General features: G+C 43.7%; 3 protein-coding genes across 12 annotated transcripts in view; 1 reads left to right on the forward strand and 2 right to left on the reverse strand.

The window, feature by feature from the left end:
• Positions 1-1821: 1821 nt before the first annotated feature.
• LOC137888284 (serine/threonine-protein phosphatase 2A catalytic subunit alpha isoform) lies at positions 1822-9042 on the reverse strand. The gene is made up of 7 exons (XM_068731657.1): positions 8757-9042; positions 3785-3994; positions 3519-3692; positions 3301-3390; positions 2982-3143; positions 2649-2767; positions 1822-2538 (listed from the first exon to the last, which is right to left on the reverse strand). Exons 1-7 carry the CDS (start codon positions 8856-8858, stop codon positions 2466-2468), a joined length of 930 nt encoding a protein of 309 aa, XP_068587758.1. The 5' UTR covers positions 8859-9042; the 3' UTR covers positions 1822-2465.
• A 1708-nt stretch (positions 9043-10750) lies between these two features.
• On the forward strand, positions 10751-14423 carry skp1 (S-phase kinase-associated protein 1). Its single transcript, XM_068731758.1, has 6 exons — positions 10751-10845; positions 11450-11549; positions 11751-11824; positions 12341-12484; positions 13463-13603; positions 13717-14423. Exons 2-6 carry the CDS (start codon positions 11453-11455, stop codon positions 13750-13752), a joined length of 492 nt encoding a protein of 163 aa, XP_068587859.1. The 5' UTR covers positions 10751-10845; positions 11450-11452; the 3' UTR covers positions 13753-14423.
• Positions 14424-14614: 191 nt separating this feature from the next.
• The window catches only part of tcf7 (transcription factor 7), a 58305-nt gene continuing 54380 nt past the window's right edge, over positions 14615-18539 (reverse strand). For 4 of the 10 annotated variants that reach the window (XM_068731643.1, XM_068731641.1, XM_068731644.1 and 1 more), the window contains one exon: positions 14615-16692. In XM_068731643.1, coding sequence (XP_068587744.1) covers positions 16320-16692 — 373 coding nt within the window. In that variant the 3' untranslated portion in view covers positions 14615-16319. Of the gene's footprint in view, positions 16717-18539 lie in introns of all 10 variants that reach the window. The other 6 variants (XM_068731651.1, XM_068731650.1, XM_068731652.1 and 3 more) reach the window with 3 other exon arrangements.

Raw genomic sequence — 18539 nt, forward strand, 5'->3', positions numbered from 1 at the left:
ATATTTAGCTCACCGGGTTTTAACCTCAGTTTTTCTTAGTCTTCTTTTGTTAATTGTAGAATCAACTCTTCATTGTAGAATTATTTCAAATTCCAAGATTAACGTAATTAAATGTCAGATATTCACTTTAATATGTTTTAAAACAGAGACAAGCAGGAAATCTCCATATCTGTGAGGCTGAAAAACAGCATTTGACATTTTTTTGCATGAAATATTAATTTATTGATTAATCTATTTTTCACTTGTATAACATATTAAGAGGAAATAACAAGAGCATAAAGATGCAGAATGGTGATTAATAACTTGATTAATAAATAAACTTGTCTTTAGTTTGTTTACAAACTACATGTAAAACGCTGACGTCATTGCCACACCATAAAAATAAATAATAATAATAAAAAAAAATCACAACAAGATGACGTATTTTCATTCTTCCCTGTTAAAAACGGCGAGCCAATGAAATGCCGCGCTCTGAGTTGACGTCATCATCGCTCTCCGGTTGCTTGTTTTATGTGTGAGTTCGGGGCGGCGTCGCTCTGCGGCTGCGTCAAGTTGGACACGATCGACCAGAGCGAGACCGGAAGTTGGGCGTTTTTCAGAAATGGAGGGAAACTTCACCAGAAAAAAAACCAAACAACAACAACAACAACAACAAGCTCTCCTGCTCTAGTTTGTCTGCTTTAAAAGAATACTCACAGAGAAGTAACGCAGTTTAAATAGCATCTTAAGGTTATATCACCACTACTGCATTTATATTAACTCATTCTATCAAGTTTTTTATCAACATCTAGATCTTTTTAACATCAGGTAGTGGAGGCCTACTTTATAAATCCCTCAGGATTTAGCAGGACCTCCCTCATCAACATTAACGTTAATAGACACACCTGCTTATTCTGCTGTGACGCGTCAAAAGTGTCGGCCATTAAAAAGAGGTCATTGTGCAAACCTCTCCAAACCAAACAGCCTGAACTAATGTAGTGCTGCAGGAATGAGTCCTTCCAGCTCAGTGGGATTGAACATTTCTTTATTTTATCATCCACATTTCTTTATTCATGAACAGAATCTTTTTTTTAAACTTACTCCCTACATCTCACTAAGCCTACTGAACAACAAACATAAAGCCCCACTGGAAAATTATACCTTTTCCCTGATACCTCTGATTTACTTTGTTTCTAGATGTGAGTATAAATATATATGTATACACACACACACACACACACACACACACTGTATATACTCCTGTTTTATGGATGTCTTTAGTAACATAATTGTCCTTTTTATTATTTGTGTGTCCGTTTTATTTTACCTACATGCAGCATGTCATTTTTACCTGGATCCTTTATATATTAAATTTGGTAAATATACAGCCTTGATGTTTGTACTCAGTCATGTGACCGTGGTGTAGTTTGTTTATACTCTCACATTAGCTTTTTTTTTTTTTTTATTCCGACGATTACGTTCACACTTAAAATGATCCTTCTACATATACAAAATATGTAGGAATCAAACTCGTGTGTGACAGGGAGCTTATTTTCTGCAATAACCCGATTGGCTTTCAGTCAAAAGGAACCAGCGTGATGCTAACTTCTGGGTTTGGCCTACAAAATAAATAAATAAATAAAACTCAACTGCAGCACTGCCAGATGGCCGAGCTGCTCGCTGGGTGGTGAACTTCCAGCTGGTTCAGTTCAGACGTAAATCACACGTCGCTGGTTCCTTTGGAAGCCAGACCAAAACACTAGTTACCGTCTTCTTCTTCTTCTTCTTCTTCAGGGCGACGGTTTTCACCACGGAGAGAGGAAAGAACACGGCACACCGGGGTCAAGGAGCCACCTTCGTCTTTATTATTCAAACGGTTGGGTTAAACGCAGACTCTGTGGTTCAGAGGGAGTCGGTGAGCTGATGTGAATAAACACTCCATCATCGTCTCTCTTATGTACATCCAGCTGGGCTTTCCTCACACAGGACAAAGAAACCCTTTGCCTGATGGGGGCTTTATTTATCATTTAAAAAAAAGGAAGAAAAAAAAATCAAAAACAACAAAAAAAAACATCTGTAGTGTGTAATAACTTCCATCTTTTAACATATGTTACATTTGTTTGGATTTACAAAAAGTGCAAACAGATCTAGATACAAGCCGTGGCGCGTGGGGTTCAAACGGGTACTTTTCCTCTTGGACCTCGGTGCCACGAGTCCAGCTACACCGGGTACAGCATGAAGAACTTAAACCTCACCGCTGCTCTAGACAGCAGGGGGGGGGGGGGGGCAGACTTCCCCAGTACTAGTACTCAGCAATGAATGTTGTAATGATTACGGCACGCACCTTTTGGTCCATTCATAGACGCTCAGATGTTGGTTTGTTTTTATTTTGCTAAATGCTTAAATAGGTCTTTGTGTGGATATACAATGCGCACTGCTTTGTAGCCCCTCCCTCCCCCACCACCACCCCGTCAGAAGGTCAGAATTTACAGGAAGTAATCGGGGGTGCGGCGAGTGACGTGGGGCTCCCCTCTGCGAGGCGCAGGGTCGAACTGCAAACTGGTTAGAAGAAGAAAAACATCATGAGATTTCACTAAAAATCACCCTTTCAGGTATTAAAAATCAGCTTCTGGAGGATTCTTCTCCGGCACTTTCTTTGTCGTACTTACAACGAGTATTTGAGGGTGTCGTCTAGTTCCATGATGGCTGCCTGGTTGCCACAGCGGTAGCAGTAGTTGGGAGCGCTAAATATCGTCACCACATTCCTCTCATGGCACCAGTTGTAACCCTGGGGGAGGCAGACGCGTTATTCACAGTGTGCTGCTGTAATGCAAATGAGAGCACTGGCTGGTGGTGTATCCGTTTGTTCCCTCGCCTTCTGTAGCGGCGGTAGGATCTATTGTATTGTTTGCTCTTATTTAGTTCTGTAGTGGGAACGTCTTGACTGTATCTGGGAGGTCTAAGAGCCACAGTGATTCATACTAGATCCTATATGTGTTTACCTCCATCACCAGCTGGTGGGCTCGGGACACCAGCGTGAGGCGGTTGGCGTGGTTGAAGGTCTCCGAGATGTCCTGACCGAACGTGTAGCCGGCCCCTCGAGGGGAGATGCCCCAGCCGCCGCGGTCGTCGGGGTCGGACCACAGCAGGTCACACATGGGACCCTGTGGAGGACGGAGGGGAAGAGGAGCATGTCAGCGTAGGAGACACCAACACGGTACCAACACAGCCACCGTGTTGACCTGCAAATACACTGAGGTACGGGGGAAAAGACCAACACATTGCATCCGTTCAGCTTCTCAGCATTGCTTTTTTTTTTACCTCATGTGGCACTTCCTGTAAACGGTCCAGCGCTCTGATGTGATCCAGAGTATCTATGGACGGCGACAGGCCTCCGTGAAGGCAGAAAATCTGGAAGGACGCGAGGGAAAAACTTCAGTACGTGTCAGACATGCAATCTACAACGCAAACAACGAACTCGGTCACAACACGAGGTCACGTCCATCGGGCCTGTGAGAGCGGTCGACGCGTCGCCTCACCTGAGAGTCTACCAAGGCGGTGAGGGGGAGATAGTCGAACAGGTCCGTGAAGTACTTCCAGACGTTGGCGTTGCCGTATTTGCGGAGGCACTCGTCGTAGAAGCCGTAGACCTGCGTGATCTGTCTGCTCTCGTGGTTCCCTCTGAGGATTGTGATGCGCTCCTGGTAGCGTACCTGAAACACCAGTGAAGAACAGAACTGTAATTTAAAAAAAAAAGCCTTTTTAAATGTCAGTTTTGGAGCAAATCGAATGTTGGATGACTTACCTTAAGGGACACTAGTAAAGAGACGGTTTCTACGGAGTAGTAGCCTCTGTCTACGTAGTCTCCCATGAACAAGTAGTTTGTGTCGGGAGACTTCCCCCCGATCTTGAACAGCTCCATGAGGTCGTGGAACTGGCCGTGCACGTCGCCGCACACCGTCACCGGACACCTCACCTCCTGCACGTTGGACTCCTTGGTGAGGATCTCCTTCGCCTGCAGAAGAAACACATTTCCTCGGTTTATACATTGCGCGTTGCTCGTTGAAATGCAGGGAAACCAACGCGACCGTGCACCGCAATCACTCTGCTCCGTACTCTGTGATTTTCTACGTCACTCCGTGTCCTCCGTCTTTAGGGAACGGACAACTTCCTGCCAACATCTCCGCACGATTCCCACATCCCAGCCTCTAGTGGGGTCTTCATTAGGATGCTGCACAGTGATTACAACACGACCCCCTCCCCACAGCATCTCCACCATAATCTCTCCCAAGGAAATAAGCCCCTACCGAATGTGTGTGCGTGTCTCTGGTTTCCTGTGGGCCTGCCTCGGAAAGACGGCTCTGGCTGCACTGCAACATTTCCTAAAATCAATCAGTGTGACGCTCCAAAAGCAGAGAACTGTGTGGAAACTGGTCCCTGGTGTCTGTAGAGGAAACGCTTTTGGTTTCCTCGGGTTACTTCCTCCAGGAGGGCTAAGGGAACACAACCACTCAGCCTGAAAGTGGAACTGTCAAAAAAAAGAAAGAAAAAGTGGTCCAGTCTACCCAGATCATCAGGGCCGCAGTCTAAAAGTTGATGTGACTAAAACGCTAAATGACCATCAGACATGTCTGACGCATTGGCGCTGCAGAGTGGATGAAGAGAGACAGAGCGAGACATCTGTAAGGGTCAACGGAGGGGTCATCTCCTCCCAAATAAATGCCGTCTCATAACGTTCCCTTTAAACAAACCAATGGTGAGAGAGAGGGAGAGAGACTGCAGCACTGCACAATGCTGACCTATATTACACCCACAGACACACCCTCCACATGCCCACACCGTGACCGTGGGCCTCCAGCTCCAAAGCTGCATGCCGGTGCTGAAGTGGAACAGAAAGATATTCTCAGCCTCCCCCTCCTGCTGATTACTATGCGCGACACGAGGGCAGAATAAACTAATGTGTATTACGAGGAGGCCGGGTGAGTCTGTCTGGGATCCTCCTCACTCAACACTAAAGACATTTAATACTCACTAGAATTAATGAGTAGAAGTGAAAGTATGAAGCACATAAAAAAAAAAAAAAAGGCAGGTTTTGGGCAGTGAAGCCTGACATTTCTTCACTGTTGGTTCATGACGGTTTTTGGACTTTTCGGTGGATTAGAAATCAAACAGACTCTGTATTGAGCTACTGACAGCTTAATGTTGCTCCTGCAGGAAATAGAAAGAGTCCTCTGATGTATTTAGACCAGAGGACTGTTCCCTGGGAAAACATACTAGAGACTTGGGTTTAAACCAAAAGTAAGTAATCAAAAGACAAATCCCTTTAAGTGCTTCTCCTTGCACACATAATTAATGAGGACGTCCTCTCCCGAGTCGCTTTGCCAGAGCAGAACACTGAACTGTTCATTGACCTATCGGATAATCACCTCCGTGTCCCAAAATGAACTCAGCTGATTATAACTTCATGTTATGGGAAATCTAAGCGATGTGCCATGAATTACACACATGATGTTAGTCAATTTAAAAGATCATTTTGCACGTTGTGTTGGAAGTACAAGACTGTGAAGACATGCAATTAGAGAGACGACACGCCCCACAAGTATCGTCAAACTTTAAGTGTGTGCGTGTGTGTGTGTGTGTGTATATGTGTGAGACCAGTTTGTAGTCCAGCTGTGGATGAATAGGATGACGGCAGCGGTTGCTAAACACCTCGGGCCAAAAGTACAGAGGCCACAGGGAGGAGACCTCAGCTCAAAGGCTTCAGACGTCACACCGTCAACAAGCTGCTCAGCCCAGCGCCGAGAGGCGGAGTCAGCATTTTAACAGCTGCCGCAATACAATCCTATAAAAGTGAGTCACAAAAAAAAGAAAAAAAGGAGGGGGGGGAAGGTTCTCCTGGAGACATTAAGCTTGACGACGAGGCACAACTGTAACCACACACACACACACACACACACAAACACAGTGACCTCACACCGAGAGGTTTACGGTGGTTAAAAGTTACGCATCTTCCTGACAGCAGCACTATCATCAGCAGCGGCAGCAGCAGCCAAAAGGACGCCAGATTGTGTCTGCGTTTTACCGCCATGATGGCTGATGGTTTGGTGAATTTTGCTGAGATGCATTGAACGACCTTTTGTCAACGTCAGTGTTTTTTTTTTGGTTGAGAGCGCGCTCACAGGGGTTCACTGCATCGTCGCATACTTCCCTCCGTGTTTTATGATGTCATTTGTACTGGTTTTAATGATATCACTATTTGGGGATTTCTGCTGTTTAATGCGTAAACACTAGTTCACTATATCAGGCGGCGTGACAGGAAAACAACCCATCATGTGGAACGGTCCTTCTCACCGAGTCATGTTTATTGAAGTAAAACCATGACCTCAGTCGACAAACGGCTGTAACTGCTGCATCAAACTGGTTTTAACATAGAGGGTTCATACAGGAAGCAGGCCAACCATCGCTGCATGGCCAGAACGGTTACATCACCCCGACACACTTTAGACCATCTCCACAGCTTTGATGAGCAAATCTCTAGAGTGTCACGCACTTTGTGATCTTCCCCCATTTTAAGATCGTTTACCTGCCTCAAGGCAACACAAATGAACTGGATGGAGCTCCAGACGGCGCTTCATGAGCGAATCAAGTGAGCAGAGACGTATGCAACACTGGAACTGAGGACAAAAACACAAAAACCATTCACTGCTCCCCGTTCCCTAGACTCCAGACAAACACTCTGCCATGTTCAGCCCTTTTTATGAGAAAGCTGGACTGAACATTGCATTCCTCCACACCCCCATACATCCCAAAACAGAGGCGGCCGCTCTCTGAGTCACAGTGAACAGTGTTGTCCTGAGTCACACTCTCTCTGATCTCGCTTTGCCACGATGGACTCTTGATGGTGCAAGTGATGCAACTTCAAAAATCAATCATATCCTCTGCTATTTTTAGAAGCGGGGAGGAGGTGCGAGTGGGTGCATTCTACTGAATACAACAGGAGTCACAGTGGGAGGATGGATGGGGGTGCAGGTGGACGGTAGTTAGAGCAGTCGGGCCGCGACAAGGATACAACCTCGAGGAAAGGAAACGGTAGGTTTCCTTTTTCCTCTTCACTATTTTTTGCTGCGTTTGGGTGAGGGGCAAACAGGAAAGAAAAACAACATTTGTGCCTTTCCTGCATCTACATGTTCTCGGATGTTATCCATACATTTTGCTCCAGATGGCACAACAGTCATCTTCATGTCACGCCTATCTTCTTACATTGACGACAAGATGGCACAAAAAAAAAAAGAAAAAAAAAGAAAAAAAAAAAGGTATAGATTTGGGGATCTTCACCCACACAGTGAGAAACGGGCCATTGTAAACTATTGGAACTGACCATATCAAAAGACGAGGTGGAATGAAAGAAAACAAACGCTGGGATTTCACGAGCCATTGAACTCCAGAAGTCCAAACACGGCAGCAGCATTTTACGAGCTGAGAGCGATAGAGCTGTATAATCAGTACTTCAAGAAACACAGAGATTTTGATGATTAAAACTGTCTTTTTTTTTTTTAAGTCTTTTTCGGTTAAGCCAAGACATCTAGCGCTGGAACTCAGCAGGCGGTCTGAGCGGAGAGAGGATGTTGAGGAGAGATTGGGGTTAAGCTCCGGCTCAGAACAGAGAAGTCTGCAGAGTCAGTTGGCCAGTTACCAACGAGAGCAAGAGCGAAAAACATGTGGGAGGGAGACTGAAAAACACTGGACGTACGTGTTATGCATTCACTTTGTATTTTCGGAGCAAATTCCTGGCTTTGCAACAAGTAAACACCTGTTAAGTGGACGGATGAGGACACCTCCGAGGCCTCAAAGACGACGGTGTTAGAGGGAACGTCTAGCCAGTCTCCCACGTCCCTCGCTTGCATTGACGCCTATGTTTTCCTGCACAAATAATAACAATGTCTACTAACCGTCCTGAAGACATGGACAAGGAGCTGAGGACTGGAAGGGTTCAAAAGTTAAGAGTTCACACCCTCCTCTCACATGACGCGTCTTTGACCAATAAGTCTCATAACGTCATGTTTATGTTGGATTATGACTACTGTATTGCCTTGTTAACAAGTCAGTTTGACTACTCATTGGCTGGAAAAGTAAATAAGAAGCTGGAGGAAGGGCAGGTGTCAAGAGGTGAAAACAGTAACTATGTGGTACGCATGCGCGGTCGTTAAAACTCTTTTTTTTTTTTTTTTAAATGCACAGCAAGCATCTTTCACGTTACATTAAGATATATTATTTCAGGATAGAAATACAGAAGATATTTTTATTTTTTTTAAACCACAATTCACCTCCATGTTCCACCACGACGCACCTTGCTTACATGCAGACAACATGACACACAATGCAGCCGTCACGTGACACCGCAGTTAAAACTTCAGTAGACTTTTACCGCCACGGCTAGCTAGCTAGCTAGCTAAAAGAGACGTCACAGGTCGCACTGACAGTGTGAATTAACTGTGCTGTGTGACTTGAATCCTCTAGTATTGGCTGACACGCCTTCCCGTCTCGTACACCCACAGTTGGCGACGACGTGTGGTTTTGTTAACGTTAACCATGTCTGACAACAACTCAAAACGGCCCCGAAAAAAACTAAAATAACTCGTACTAATTGTGAGATATACGCACGCCCGCAGTGAAATGTACACTATAGGCGCCATTTTAAGAATGTCTGGAAGGCGTCGGTTTGTTGAGAGACGACAGTTAGTTAGTTGGAGGATTGATATTATCATTATTTATCTCACCTTTTCACATAGTGACTTCACTTGTCCCTCCGATAGCTGCTTGCATTCGTTGAGCTGCTCGATCCACAGGTCGAGTTCCTTCGTAAACGCCTTTTCGTCCATTTGTTCTGTGTGTTTGATATACTTTAGCTAAATGCCGGTTAGGAGACGACTCTCCCAAGATGCTTCAGTCTTCAGGCCGCGGAAGGTTCTGGCTGCTCTCCTGTTGGAAGACGCGTGGACCTCTGGCGGCGGAGTCGCTGTGATTTCACTGAAATCTGGAGAGCGACGTCATTTGGTTGATCCACCCTGGAAACCAGCGCGTGTCGAGCTCTCCGCAATAAAACACCGCATTTCCGGTTGGGACCTTCTTAATAAAAGCACGAGAATGGATCAGAATCAGAACCGTTTGACTGCCAAAGTATGTTGCACATACGAGGAATTTAACATGGTGGAAACAATCAACACAGTGCAAAATACAAGACACGATTTTAAAAAAACAACATATTGAAATGTACTATAACATATAGAAATATGGTAAATAAACAAACAAATGAGAGTATATTTTTAAAGTGTCACAGGTATATTAATTATCTTAAGTGGTGGAAGTATACATTTACTCAACTGCTGTACAATATTGATGTACTTGTGTACTTTACCTGAGTAATTCCATTTCATGCAAGATGCAGAATCAGCGTTGTTGGCGAATGATGTGTCCACATCCAAGCAATTTGACTTAATTGCTTTCAATGTTCAACAGGAAAGATAGACTTGGACAATCAGCAAAAAACACATAACTATAAAGCATATAACTAATACATTTCATGTACATACAAATGTCTATGTCACTCTCTGCTTCTAATCTAAGCAACAATTACATTATGGTAGTCTTATGGTGAAGATAAGAACCTCATTCACGAGCTATATATCAGTATGTAAACTAATTACAATTAGCCCCACTTTCACCAGCTGCAATATTGGAGCTTGGCAAATAAAAAAGCATGAATGTATGTCTTGTTACAAATGTGCCATGTGGACTATTTCCATATTTTGTACAATCTGCCCTACATTGTCCTGAATAGATACTTTACTTCTACATGTCTGTGTAAATGTCTGCATAAATGCAGTTTCCTGTTTTTTTTTTAATTAAATTGATTTCGTGGAATAATTAACTGCAACATTTAGAAACGGATCAAAAGCGGTATTAATGTATCAAAAATTAGGAAATGACAGCTTTCCAGGATCACTTGAAAGCACCACGTAATCAGCTCGAAAGGTTCTGTAATGAGGCGAAAGCGCCACCTAGTGGTAGTTTAGAGAGACACCTAATCCTCCTTTTACTGCATTATAGAATAACGTATTATACCTAAAGCATATTTTATTTACATGAGACTAAAAATAAGTTATTACTGGACAAGGCTAAATGAATAAAATGAGTGCCAAAACAGTTACAATTCACAAAAGACTTAGCTAGAATATTATATAATAATAATCATAATAATAATATTAATAAGACACTTTACATGATAAAAACATAAACAATAGAAGCAATTACAATACAAACAAGATAGATGACATAACAGTTAGGAACAACACAAAAACATACATAACTAATACATACTAAAACATAACTTCATTTAATATTATTCTATTTCATTGTATATATTATATTTAATATATTTAATATATTGATATTTAATATTTTTACTCTGTTGTTTTTATTTACCTGTACCATAATTGCTGCTGCAGCAAAAAATAATACAGTAACTATACATCTATCTATCTATAACTAACAGGTTAAAAACAGATTTAAATAGAGTATTAAAGCACCCTTCCATAAAAATAAAAATAAAAATAAATTTTTTAAATAGGATTAAATAATCTAAATGTCATCCGTAAAGATAGTGTGTTGGTGTAAAAAAATAAATACAAAGTAAATAAAAAGTAAATGAATAAAAAAGGTTAGATAAACAGGAAAAGCAGCCTTCATGAGGCCACACCCCTTTCTCACCAGGTTGATCCAGAGACTTCCGGTCGCTATCGTCTGTCAGGCTCTTTCTGTTGACTACAGAGGAATCTCACCTCTGGATCTGAGTTAAAAACATTTACGGTAAGTCGCTTCGTAAATCTAAATGTGTCTTCTCTCCTTTTTTTTTTTTACACGTCGTCATTTGGAAATCGGGGTCAAATCCCGGTGTTTACGTTTTGTTTACATCTTTGTTTGAATGCTAAGAGGCCTCTCCGACAACGCGAGGCGCTAGCTAGCGTAACGTCAAGCTAAGATGCTAGCGTAACGTCAAGCTAAGATGCTAGCATAGTGCACGGTAATGCTAGCTGCCTGGTTATCTTAGAGGATTGTTTTGATTTTAAACAAACAAACATTCAAGGTGTGTAACGGTGATGTAGCTAGTTTAACATGCAGGCCTGGTGCTTTATGCATTAACGAGCATCCCTTTTTGTTAATTTTAAATGCAATAGCTATCTCAACGTTAGCTATTTGGTTAGCATTCCCGTCGTTTAGCCTGTGCTAACAGGTGGCTAGCTAAATATGTCGCTGTTAGGTTGGAGGTTGCAGCGTTAGCTTAGCTAGCTGCAGCGTTAGCATTGAATTAGTGTAAGCAGTCTTCGTCGTTGGTTAATCACATTTAGTGTGTGTTTATGTAACTGCGCCTCGTTATAATGTGTTTTTATAATCGTATGTTTCCTCTCTACAGATAATGCCCACAATAAAACTACAGAGCTCCGATGGAGAAATCTTCGAGGTGGATGTTGAGATAGCCAAACAGTCCGTCACCATCAAGACCATGTTAGAAGGTATGAATATATATATATATACATTTATATGATCTTCAGTAATCACAAACCATCCGTCCATAGTGTCACTTCATGGCTGACTCGGTGTGATCTATTGTTCCTCCTTTGCACTATATTAGGGGCTGTATTTACATTAGATAAATGTACATTTTGGTCGATGTATTCCAGACCTATGCTTGATGTTCATTGATTCTTTGACAGACTTGGGAATGGATGACGAAGGAGACGACGACCCGGTTCCCCTCCCTAATGTAAACGCCGCCATCCTCAAGAAGGTAACGCTGCCTAAAACGCACAACACAGCACGGTGTTCACCCGCCTGTGATTATCAGTGTTCATCAGGTTCGTTTTGTTGTGAAAGCAGAATTTCACCTAGTTCTTCTACACCGATATGTTTAAATGGGTTTCCTGCCCATTGAATGAGTTGATGAAATGAATAACATTCATGGATGATGACATGTTTTAATCAAGAAACATGGTCCATGGTCACCTTAAATCTTAAACGGTACTTTGTGTCTCTTTGTGTGTCAGATATGTTCCTCCTTGCCCTCGGGAAAGTTTTCTTTTCTAATCTCAGGTGTGGGAGCAGAAGGCCGTGAACGCCTCCTTTTCTCTTTTGCCTCTTCAAGTTCATGCTTGTGCTTCAGATCTGCAATTATGTCAAACAAGGTTTTCAGTCATACTTCAGTTGGAGAACTGGAACCGTTGCTTGATAATTAAGTGCTGATTAATGCCCTACACGAGCTTGTTTGTTTAAATGGTACCTGTGTGTGTTTCCCCCCCCCCCTCAGGTTATTCAGTGGTGCACTCATCACAAAGACGACCCCCCTCCTCCCGAGGACGATGAGAACAAGGAGAAGAGGACGGACGACATTCCTGTATGGGACCAGGAGTTCCTCAAAGTGGACCAAGGCACCTTGTTTGAACTCATTCTGGTAAATACTGTTTACATTTACCTCCATTCAATCCCTGGAGGTTGACGCTAACCTCTACAGCCAAGCTGAGCGTTTTCCTTTTGGGTTGACGGAGATACAACAGTTGCTTGGTAACAGCTGGAGGATTGGTGGTTTGCTGCTGTAAGGATTTGAAAAGACTGTTTTTAAGGTGTTAAACCACACGGGAGTGATCTTTGGACTTGAATGTTTGCTCTCTGGGCAGCGTGATGAAGCCGGGCAGAGCGAGTTCAATGTAACCGAAGCGGTGCCTGGGAGGGGTTGGGAAATAGCTGCTGGAGAAGCCGTGGGCTTCCAAGAAGTGAAACACAAGTCGGAGTGTTCGTCACTTGATTTGATCACCCCCCCCCCCGGCTGTGTTTACGTGCACAAAGCTAGTTGATGCTGAGGAGTAGCTCCACCACACGAACACAAGGCGTTGTCACCTAAACGGTGTATGTGAGTTTAAACTGGTAGTACAGGGTTTACTGAGAGTTTACTGCAACACTGCTGATGTTTCACCTCAGTGACCTCAGCTTAGTTTGTAAGCTGGTGGCTTTGACACGTAGCCTCACCCAGCAGTAGGCCTCAGATATTGTTTAGATAAATATCACAATACTGTTACGAATGTTTCTCTTATCTGTGTTTCTAGAGAGTTGTGACATCCCGTCTCTTAGTGGTGTAAACTGTTGAATCCTGGCTTCTTATGAAGCTACGACTCAAACTGGGGAAACGTACACTTTGTATTAATGTGTGATCCGGATCTTTCTGGATTCGTTCTTCCGGCTGTGGTTTGACCGATCAACCGGTGATTTTTGCACCGTGCATCGGTGCGTTTGTTGCCTCGTTCAGATTGCGTGTTGATGTCAGCTTTAAATGGGGTTCTGAGTCAATCGTCACACCGGTACCTGAAACGTGAGCTTTAATTCCCCCCCCCCCCCTAGCTTTCCTCATGACACTTTTGTTTTTCCCGTTTTCCAGGCCGCCAACTATTTGGACATCAAAGGTCTGTTAGATGTCACCTGCAAGACGGTGGCCAACATGATCAAAGGCAAAACCCCGGAGGAGATCAGGAAGACTTTCAACATCAAAAACGATTTCACAGAGGAGGAGGAAGCCCAGGTATGTACTCCAGCCGCCTCACAGAAAACACAACAAGATCATTTAAATCTGTTTGATTGTGTCGGCTCTGACCTCTGACCCTCCACACCGGTGGTGTTGTTCCTCCTCCTCAGGTACGCAAAGAGAACCAGTGGTGTGAAGAGAAGTGAAGAGGGGAGGTCCTGCCAACACTACCACACTGAATAGGAACTGTCCCTGCTAACTGGTTGCACTGGTGTTGTTCATACTTGTCAATATTTACATTTAGTATATTTAGAGCCAGCCCCCTGTCCCCTTCTTTCTCTCCACCCATAGCATGACCATGTTAACCTGCCTGTGTGTTGTCATTATTTAAACAGACGCTCTCTCTTTTTGTTTCCACACGAGCACATATTGTGTATCCACTTCAGATAGAGATAGTCTCGGTTTCATGGCTTTGGTACCAGATTAGAAGACGTTCTCCCCGTTATTAATCGCTACGGTTGTCTTTTTTTTTTTTTTTTTTTTTTTTACTGGACATGTTTGCTTTTCTTTTAGGTTTAAATTGATGAAATAAAATGGCTTTTTTGACAATTGAAATGAAAGGGTGAAGATTTTCTTTTTCGCTCTGTAAATGCATCGGTTCTTGGAAACTCAAAGTTTGAGGTGGAAAGATGTTTTTTTTTTTGCGTGACGTCCTTTGGACTCAGAAGTACTTGTGTGATGTCACACGGCGTCGAGTAACTCATTCCTGATTCACGTTGTCTTGAATTGGAAACTTTTTCTCAGATTAAGCTCTGATGCTGGATTTTTGGGATGATCAAACATTTATTGAAGGATTAAATAAAACGTATCAAAAGGCTGGTGTGTGTGTGTGTGTGTGTGTGTGTGTGTGTGTGTGTGTGTGTGTGTGTGTGTGTGTGTGTGTGTGTGTGTGTGTGTGTGTGTGTGTGTGTGTGTGTGTGTGTGTGTGTGTGTGTGTCGTGTTGAGGAGCATGACTTTAAATAACTTGACATCTCTCTCACAGTGTTTCAAACCACAGCACACATGGAAAAGATATTAAAAACACTTTAATACATCGAACAAAAAAAAACAACCATGAAATACATCAGAGGCGTTAAAAAATACAAATGAAATCTGCGTGGTGATCCCACTACTGACGTCAAAGTAAAACAAAGCTATTTGTAGCACAAGAGCGCTCTCTGCTGGAGGGAAACAGGTTTGCTGTACACGTATGCTGAGTATGGAGCTGCAAGCCGAACGGTAAATGAAAGCCTCTTCAGTCAGAACCGGTTTGGAACATTGAAGGTGGAACATGCACGGGTTGAGAACACGAGAGCTGCTCTAACACTTGACCCAAAGAAAAAGTTAAATTCTGCACAGAAAGACAAACACAAAATGTATTGCTTTAAGAAATGGTAGCAACTAAAATCTTTTTCTTTTCTTTTCTTTTTTTTTGGTTATTTCATTTTTTTGTTGTTTTTTTACATAAAAACATATAAAAGTTTAATTATAATAGGGAATTCCAACATTTATAAAACTTTACAACACAATGCAATATAATAGTACCCATTTGGTCTCAGATTAGTTTACGGAGCTGCAAAAATGTTCAAAGAAAAACAACGAGGATCCTTTCTCTGAGGGTTCCACCAGCTAAACACCGGACCTTAAAAACCACGAGGTTCATACAGAGAGTAGGAGAAAACAGAACACATGGAACATGATGCAGGGAGCGACGGAAAGTGCCTAAAAGGAGTCATGGAACTTGCTGTTGGGGATACTTTGAGAACCGTTTACCTGATGAGAATGTTTGTTCTGTCTTTGTCTGCACAGCTGGTTATTAAAAGGTTTTTGGAAATGGAATGACGCTGAAGTCGAACTGTTAAACAAAATGGCAGCTAAAAAAAACAAGAATAAGTCTGTCCTTCTCTGAGGTTCTGCTGGTCGGAATGGCTGCTTGTTAGTCTCTGGTTTGGTCTGAGCGACAGTGGAAAGTTCCCCTAACCCCCCCCCCCCCCCCCCCCCCACTGTAGATAAGAGTGTAAATGTCACGGCACTGAAGAAGAGTGTGTGTGTTCAACAAAGAGCTCATTTACAATACTCTGTGTGTGTGATTGTCACGGAGGTCAAAGCACCTCTTCAAGAAAGAAAAAAAGAAAAAGAGCACAGAGTGGGAGTTTTGATTTGTCAGATGAATTCTCAAGAGGCAAAACTAATCGTGTCGTTTGAGTTGAACTGCAGCAGATGGAGCCAAAGAACCACAGATTATCCTTTCTTTTCTTTTTTTTTTTTTTAAAGTCAGGGCTGGATCCTCCATTGAGTGGACCGCCGGACGCAGTTCAGCCTCGCGGACTCTAAACACTCACGTGTTCCTCCTCCTCCTCCTCCTCCTCCTCCTCCTCCTCCTCCGACTTCTGACACGTTTAAGTTCATGACCAGGAAGTCACAAATGAACAGAGTGATGAGGTTAAACGTGTCCAGCCTGGTAACAAGTTACAGCCACAGGTTCTGACAGATTCCTCCAGACACAACGCTCGATTAAATAATCGACCGCTCAAAGGAGGATTTGCCTTCTGTCTAGAAACGCAGATTGTGGAGGATCCGGCCTCTGAACCGGGGGACTCTGGGACAATCTGTCAGGGACCACATGGAGATAGATAGATGCGAGCATGAAGGCAGGTGAGGAAGATGATCTTCACGGCTCTGGAGGAAGCTGAGGTGAACGTGGGATGGGGGGGGGAAGGGGGGTGTTCAGGATCACTGAGACTCCGTTAGCACTTTGAGAGAAAGTCCTGCGGCCTTGGCGGCCGACAGCGCCGCCGCAGAGCAGTGCGTCTGCTTGCCGGCGGGCGGGTGGGTGCGTTTGGTCGCGGGCTGACGGAGCGGCGGGCGCGCGTTGTGCGGCGAGCGCGCGTGCGTCGTCGGCGGCGACAAGGGGAGGTGGGCGGACGGGGAGGTGGGCGGCGGGGAGCAGCCCGGGGAGAGGGGGAGCCGGTGCTGGTACAGACGGTGGTGGTGGTGGTGGTGGTGGTGGGTCGGGGAGGGCGGAGAGTCTATAGCACTTAAATCTGAAGAAGTTGGGCTGGGACAGCCTCCTCCTTGAAGGTAGCGAATGCACTTCTTTTTCCTCCTAGGGACAGTCAGAGAGAGTTATCTGTGAATAGAGTGTGGATGGTAAACGTCAGCAGGCTTTCATGGAGATGCGATCATTCACACACTGACGTCAACGAACAGGGACACGTGTGTCAGAATGAACAACAGACAGGTATTAGTTCAGGCTATGAACGAGTGAATGGAGTCAAAACTAAACATCACACACATCAGTTATGACTAATTCTAGATACAAAAGATTCCTAAACTTCTAAGTCACTTTCTTCTCATTCGGAAAAATGAAATAAAACATGATTGTTTGATTGGTGTCAATCTAAAAGGTATAATATTAAAGGAATGTTTCAACATTTTGTGAACTTTGCTTTCTTGCTGTGAATCAGATGAGACAACGGAAACCCTTCTCATGTCTCTGCTAGATTTGTGTTCTGGAACTGGAACCAGGAGGCGCTTAGCTTAGCTTAGCTTAGCATAAAGACAGGAAGCAGGGAGAAACAGCTCGTGAACTTCAAAGTTACTGCCATCAACACCTTAATGTGCTGAAAACAGGTGGAAGTCGTAACGTCACACGTTGGTTTGTGGACCGACGCTTTGAAGCCTCAAGTTCGGCGTTTTGGCCGTCGCCATTTTGGATTTTTTGCAACCAGTGAAAAGAGCATATTTGAAAAATATATTCGTAGAGCTTACGTGGCAGCAACCTGTCAGTCACAGGGTAGCCCCGCCCCTAAAGTGTCCCCTGCTTTATGGTCTGTTTGACTCTAAATGGAGCATAATGTACTAAATGAACATCATGCTGTATTGAAGAAGACTGTAAACTAGAGATTGAGACCATAAACTCATGTTTACAATGTTTACTGAGGGAATAAATCAAGAGAGAAGTAGAGTCATTTTAGACTAGACTTCTATACAACCAGAGGAGTCGCCCCCTGGTGGACACTAGAGAGAATGCAGGTTTTAACACATGAAGCATCCGCTTCACTTTTCAGACCTGGAGGTTGTCGCCTGGCTGGAAATAGTTCTTGGTGAACAACATTGTGACTTCATGGACGGTTGTTAGTATATAAATAGTTTCACTACATAACTCTCCCTGAAAACCCAAATTATTTCTGCTTGGATTCAAATTAAAGAAACGAGTCATAATGAGTTTTTTACTGAGAGAATTTCTATTAATTTTTGAACTTGAACTGTAGACTAGCTGTTTCCCCGTTTCCAGTCTTCATGCCAAGATAAATGATGAATAATGTATTGAACGAATTCACGATATTACTTCAGTTTTGGTTCAGTTCTGTTGGCGTTAAACAATGAACACATTGCATCTGTCTACGGATGTGCTGAGCTCTGCGAGGTGTTGAACCTAAAAGCAGACTGGTGTACCTCCAAGCGCAGCATCAAAGCCGCTCACAGGATCCCATGATCATTACCAGAATACGATATGAGTCACCAGGTTTAACCGCGAGGAAAGGCGCTGGGCCATATTTAGAGAGAGGGAGAGGGAGAGGAGGGGGAAGAGTGCGATAGAAAGTGATTTCTAAATGTCAGAGTTCACCATCAAACGGCGCCTGTTACCACATCGCATGAATGGAGAAAGTTGAAAGCAGATGGGCATGAGAACGCCGTCGAAATGCAAAGCTGCAGGGAGCGCGCGTGTGTGTGTGTGTGTGTGTGTGTGTGTGTGTGTGTGTGTGTGTTGAGCTGTGGTGATAAGGATTTGCTCTAACCACATTCAACCCCCTTTGTTCTCTCAAACCGAAAACACACACACACACACACACACACACACACACACACACACACTCTTAGATTTCCATGACGTGACGGTGGGGAAGACGCGGGGTTTGCTACAGTGCTGTGGTGGTAGAAGCTTTTCTG

Source organism: Cebidichthys violaceus, unplaced genomic scaffold (genome assembly GCF_023349555.1).
Source record: "Cebidichthys violaceus isolate CVI_PGR_0920_01 unplaced genomic scaffold, fCebVio1.0.p SCAF_53, whole genome shotgun sequence".
In the NCBI taxonomy this organism is placed as follows: Eukaryota; Metazoa; Chordata; class Actinopteri; order Perciformes; family Stichaeidae; genus Cebidichthys; species Cebidichthys violaceus.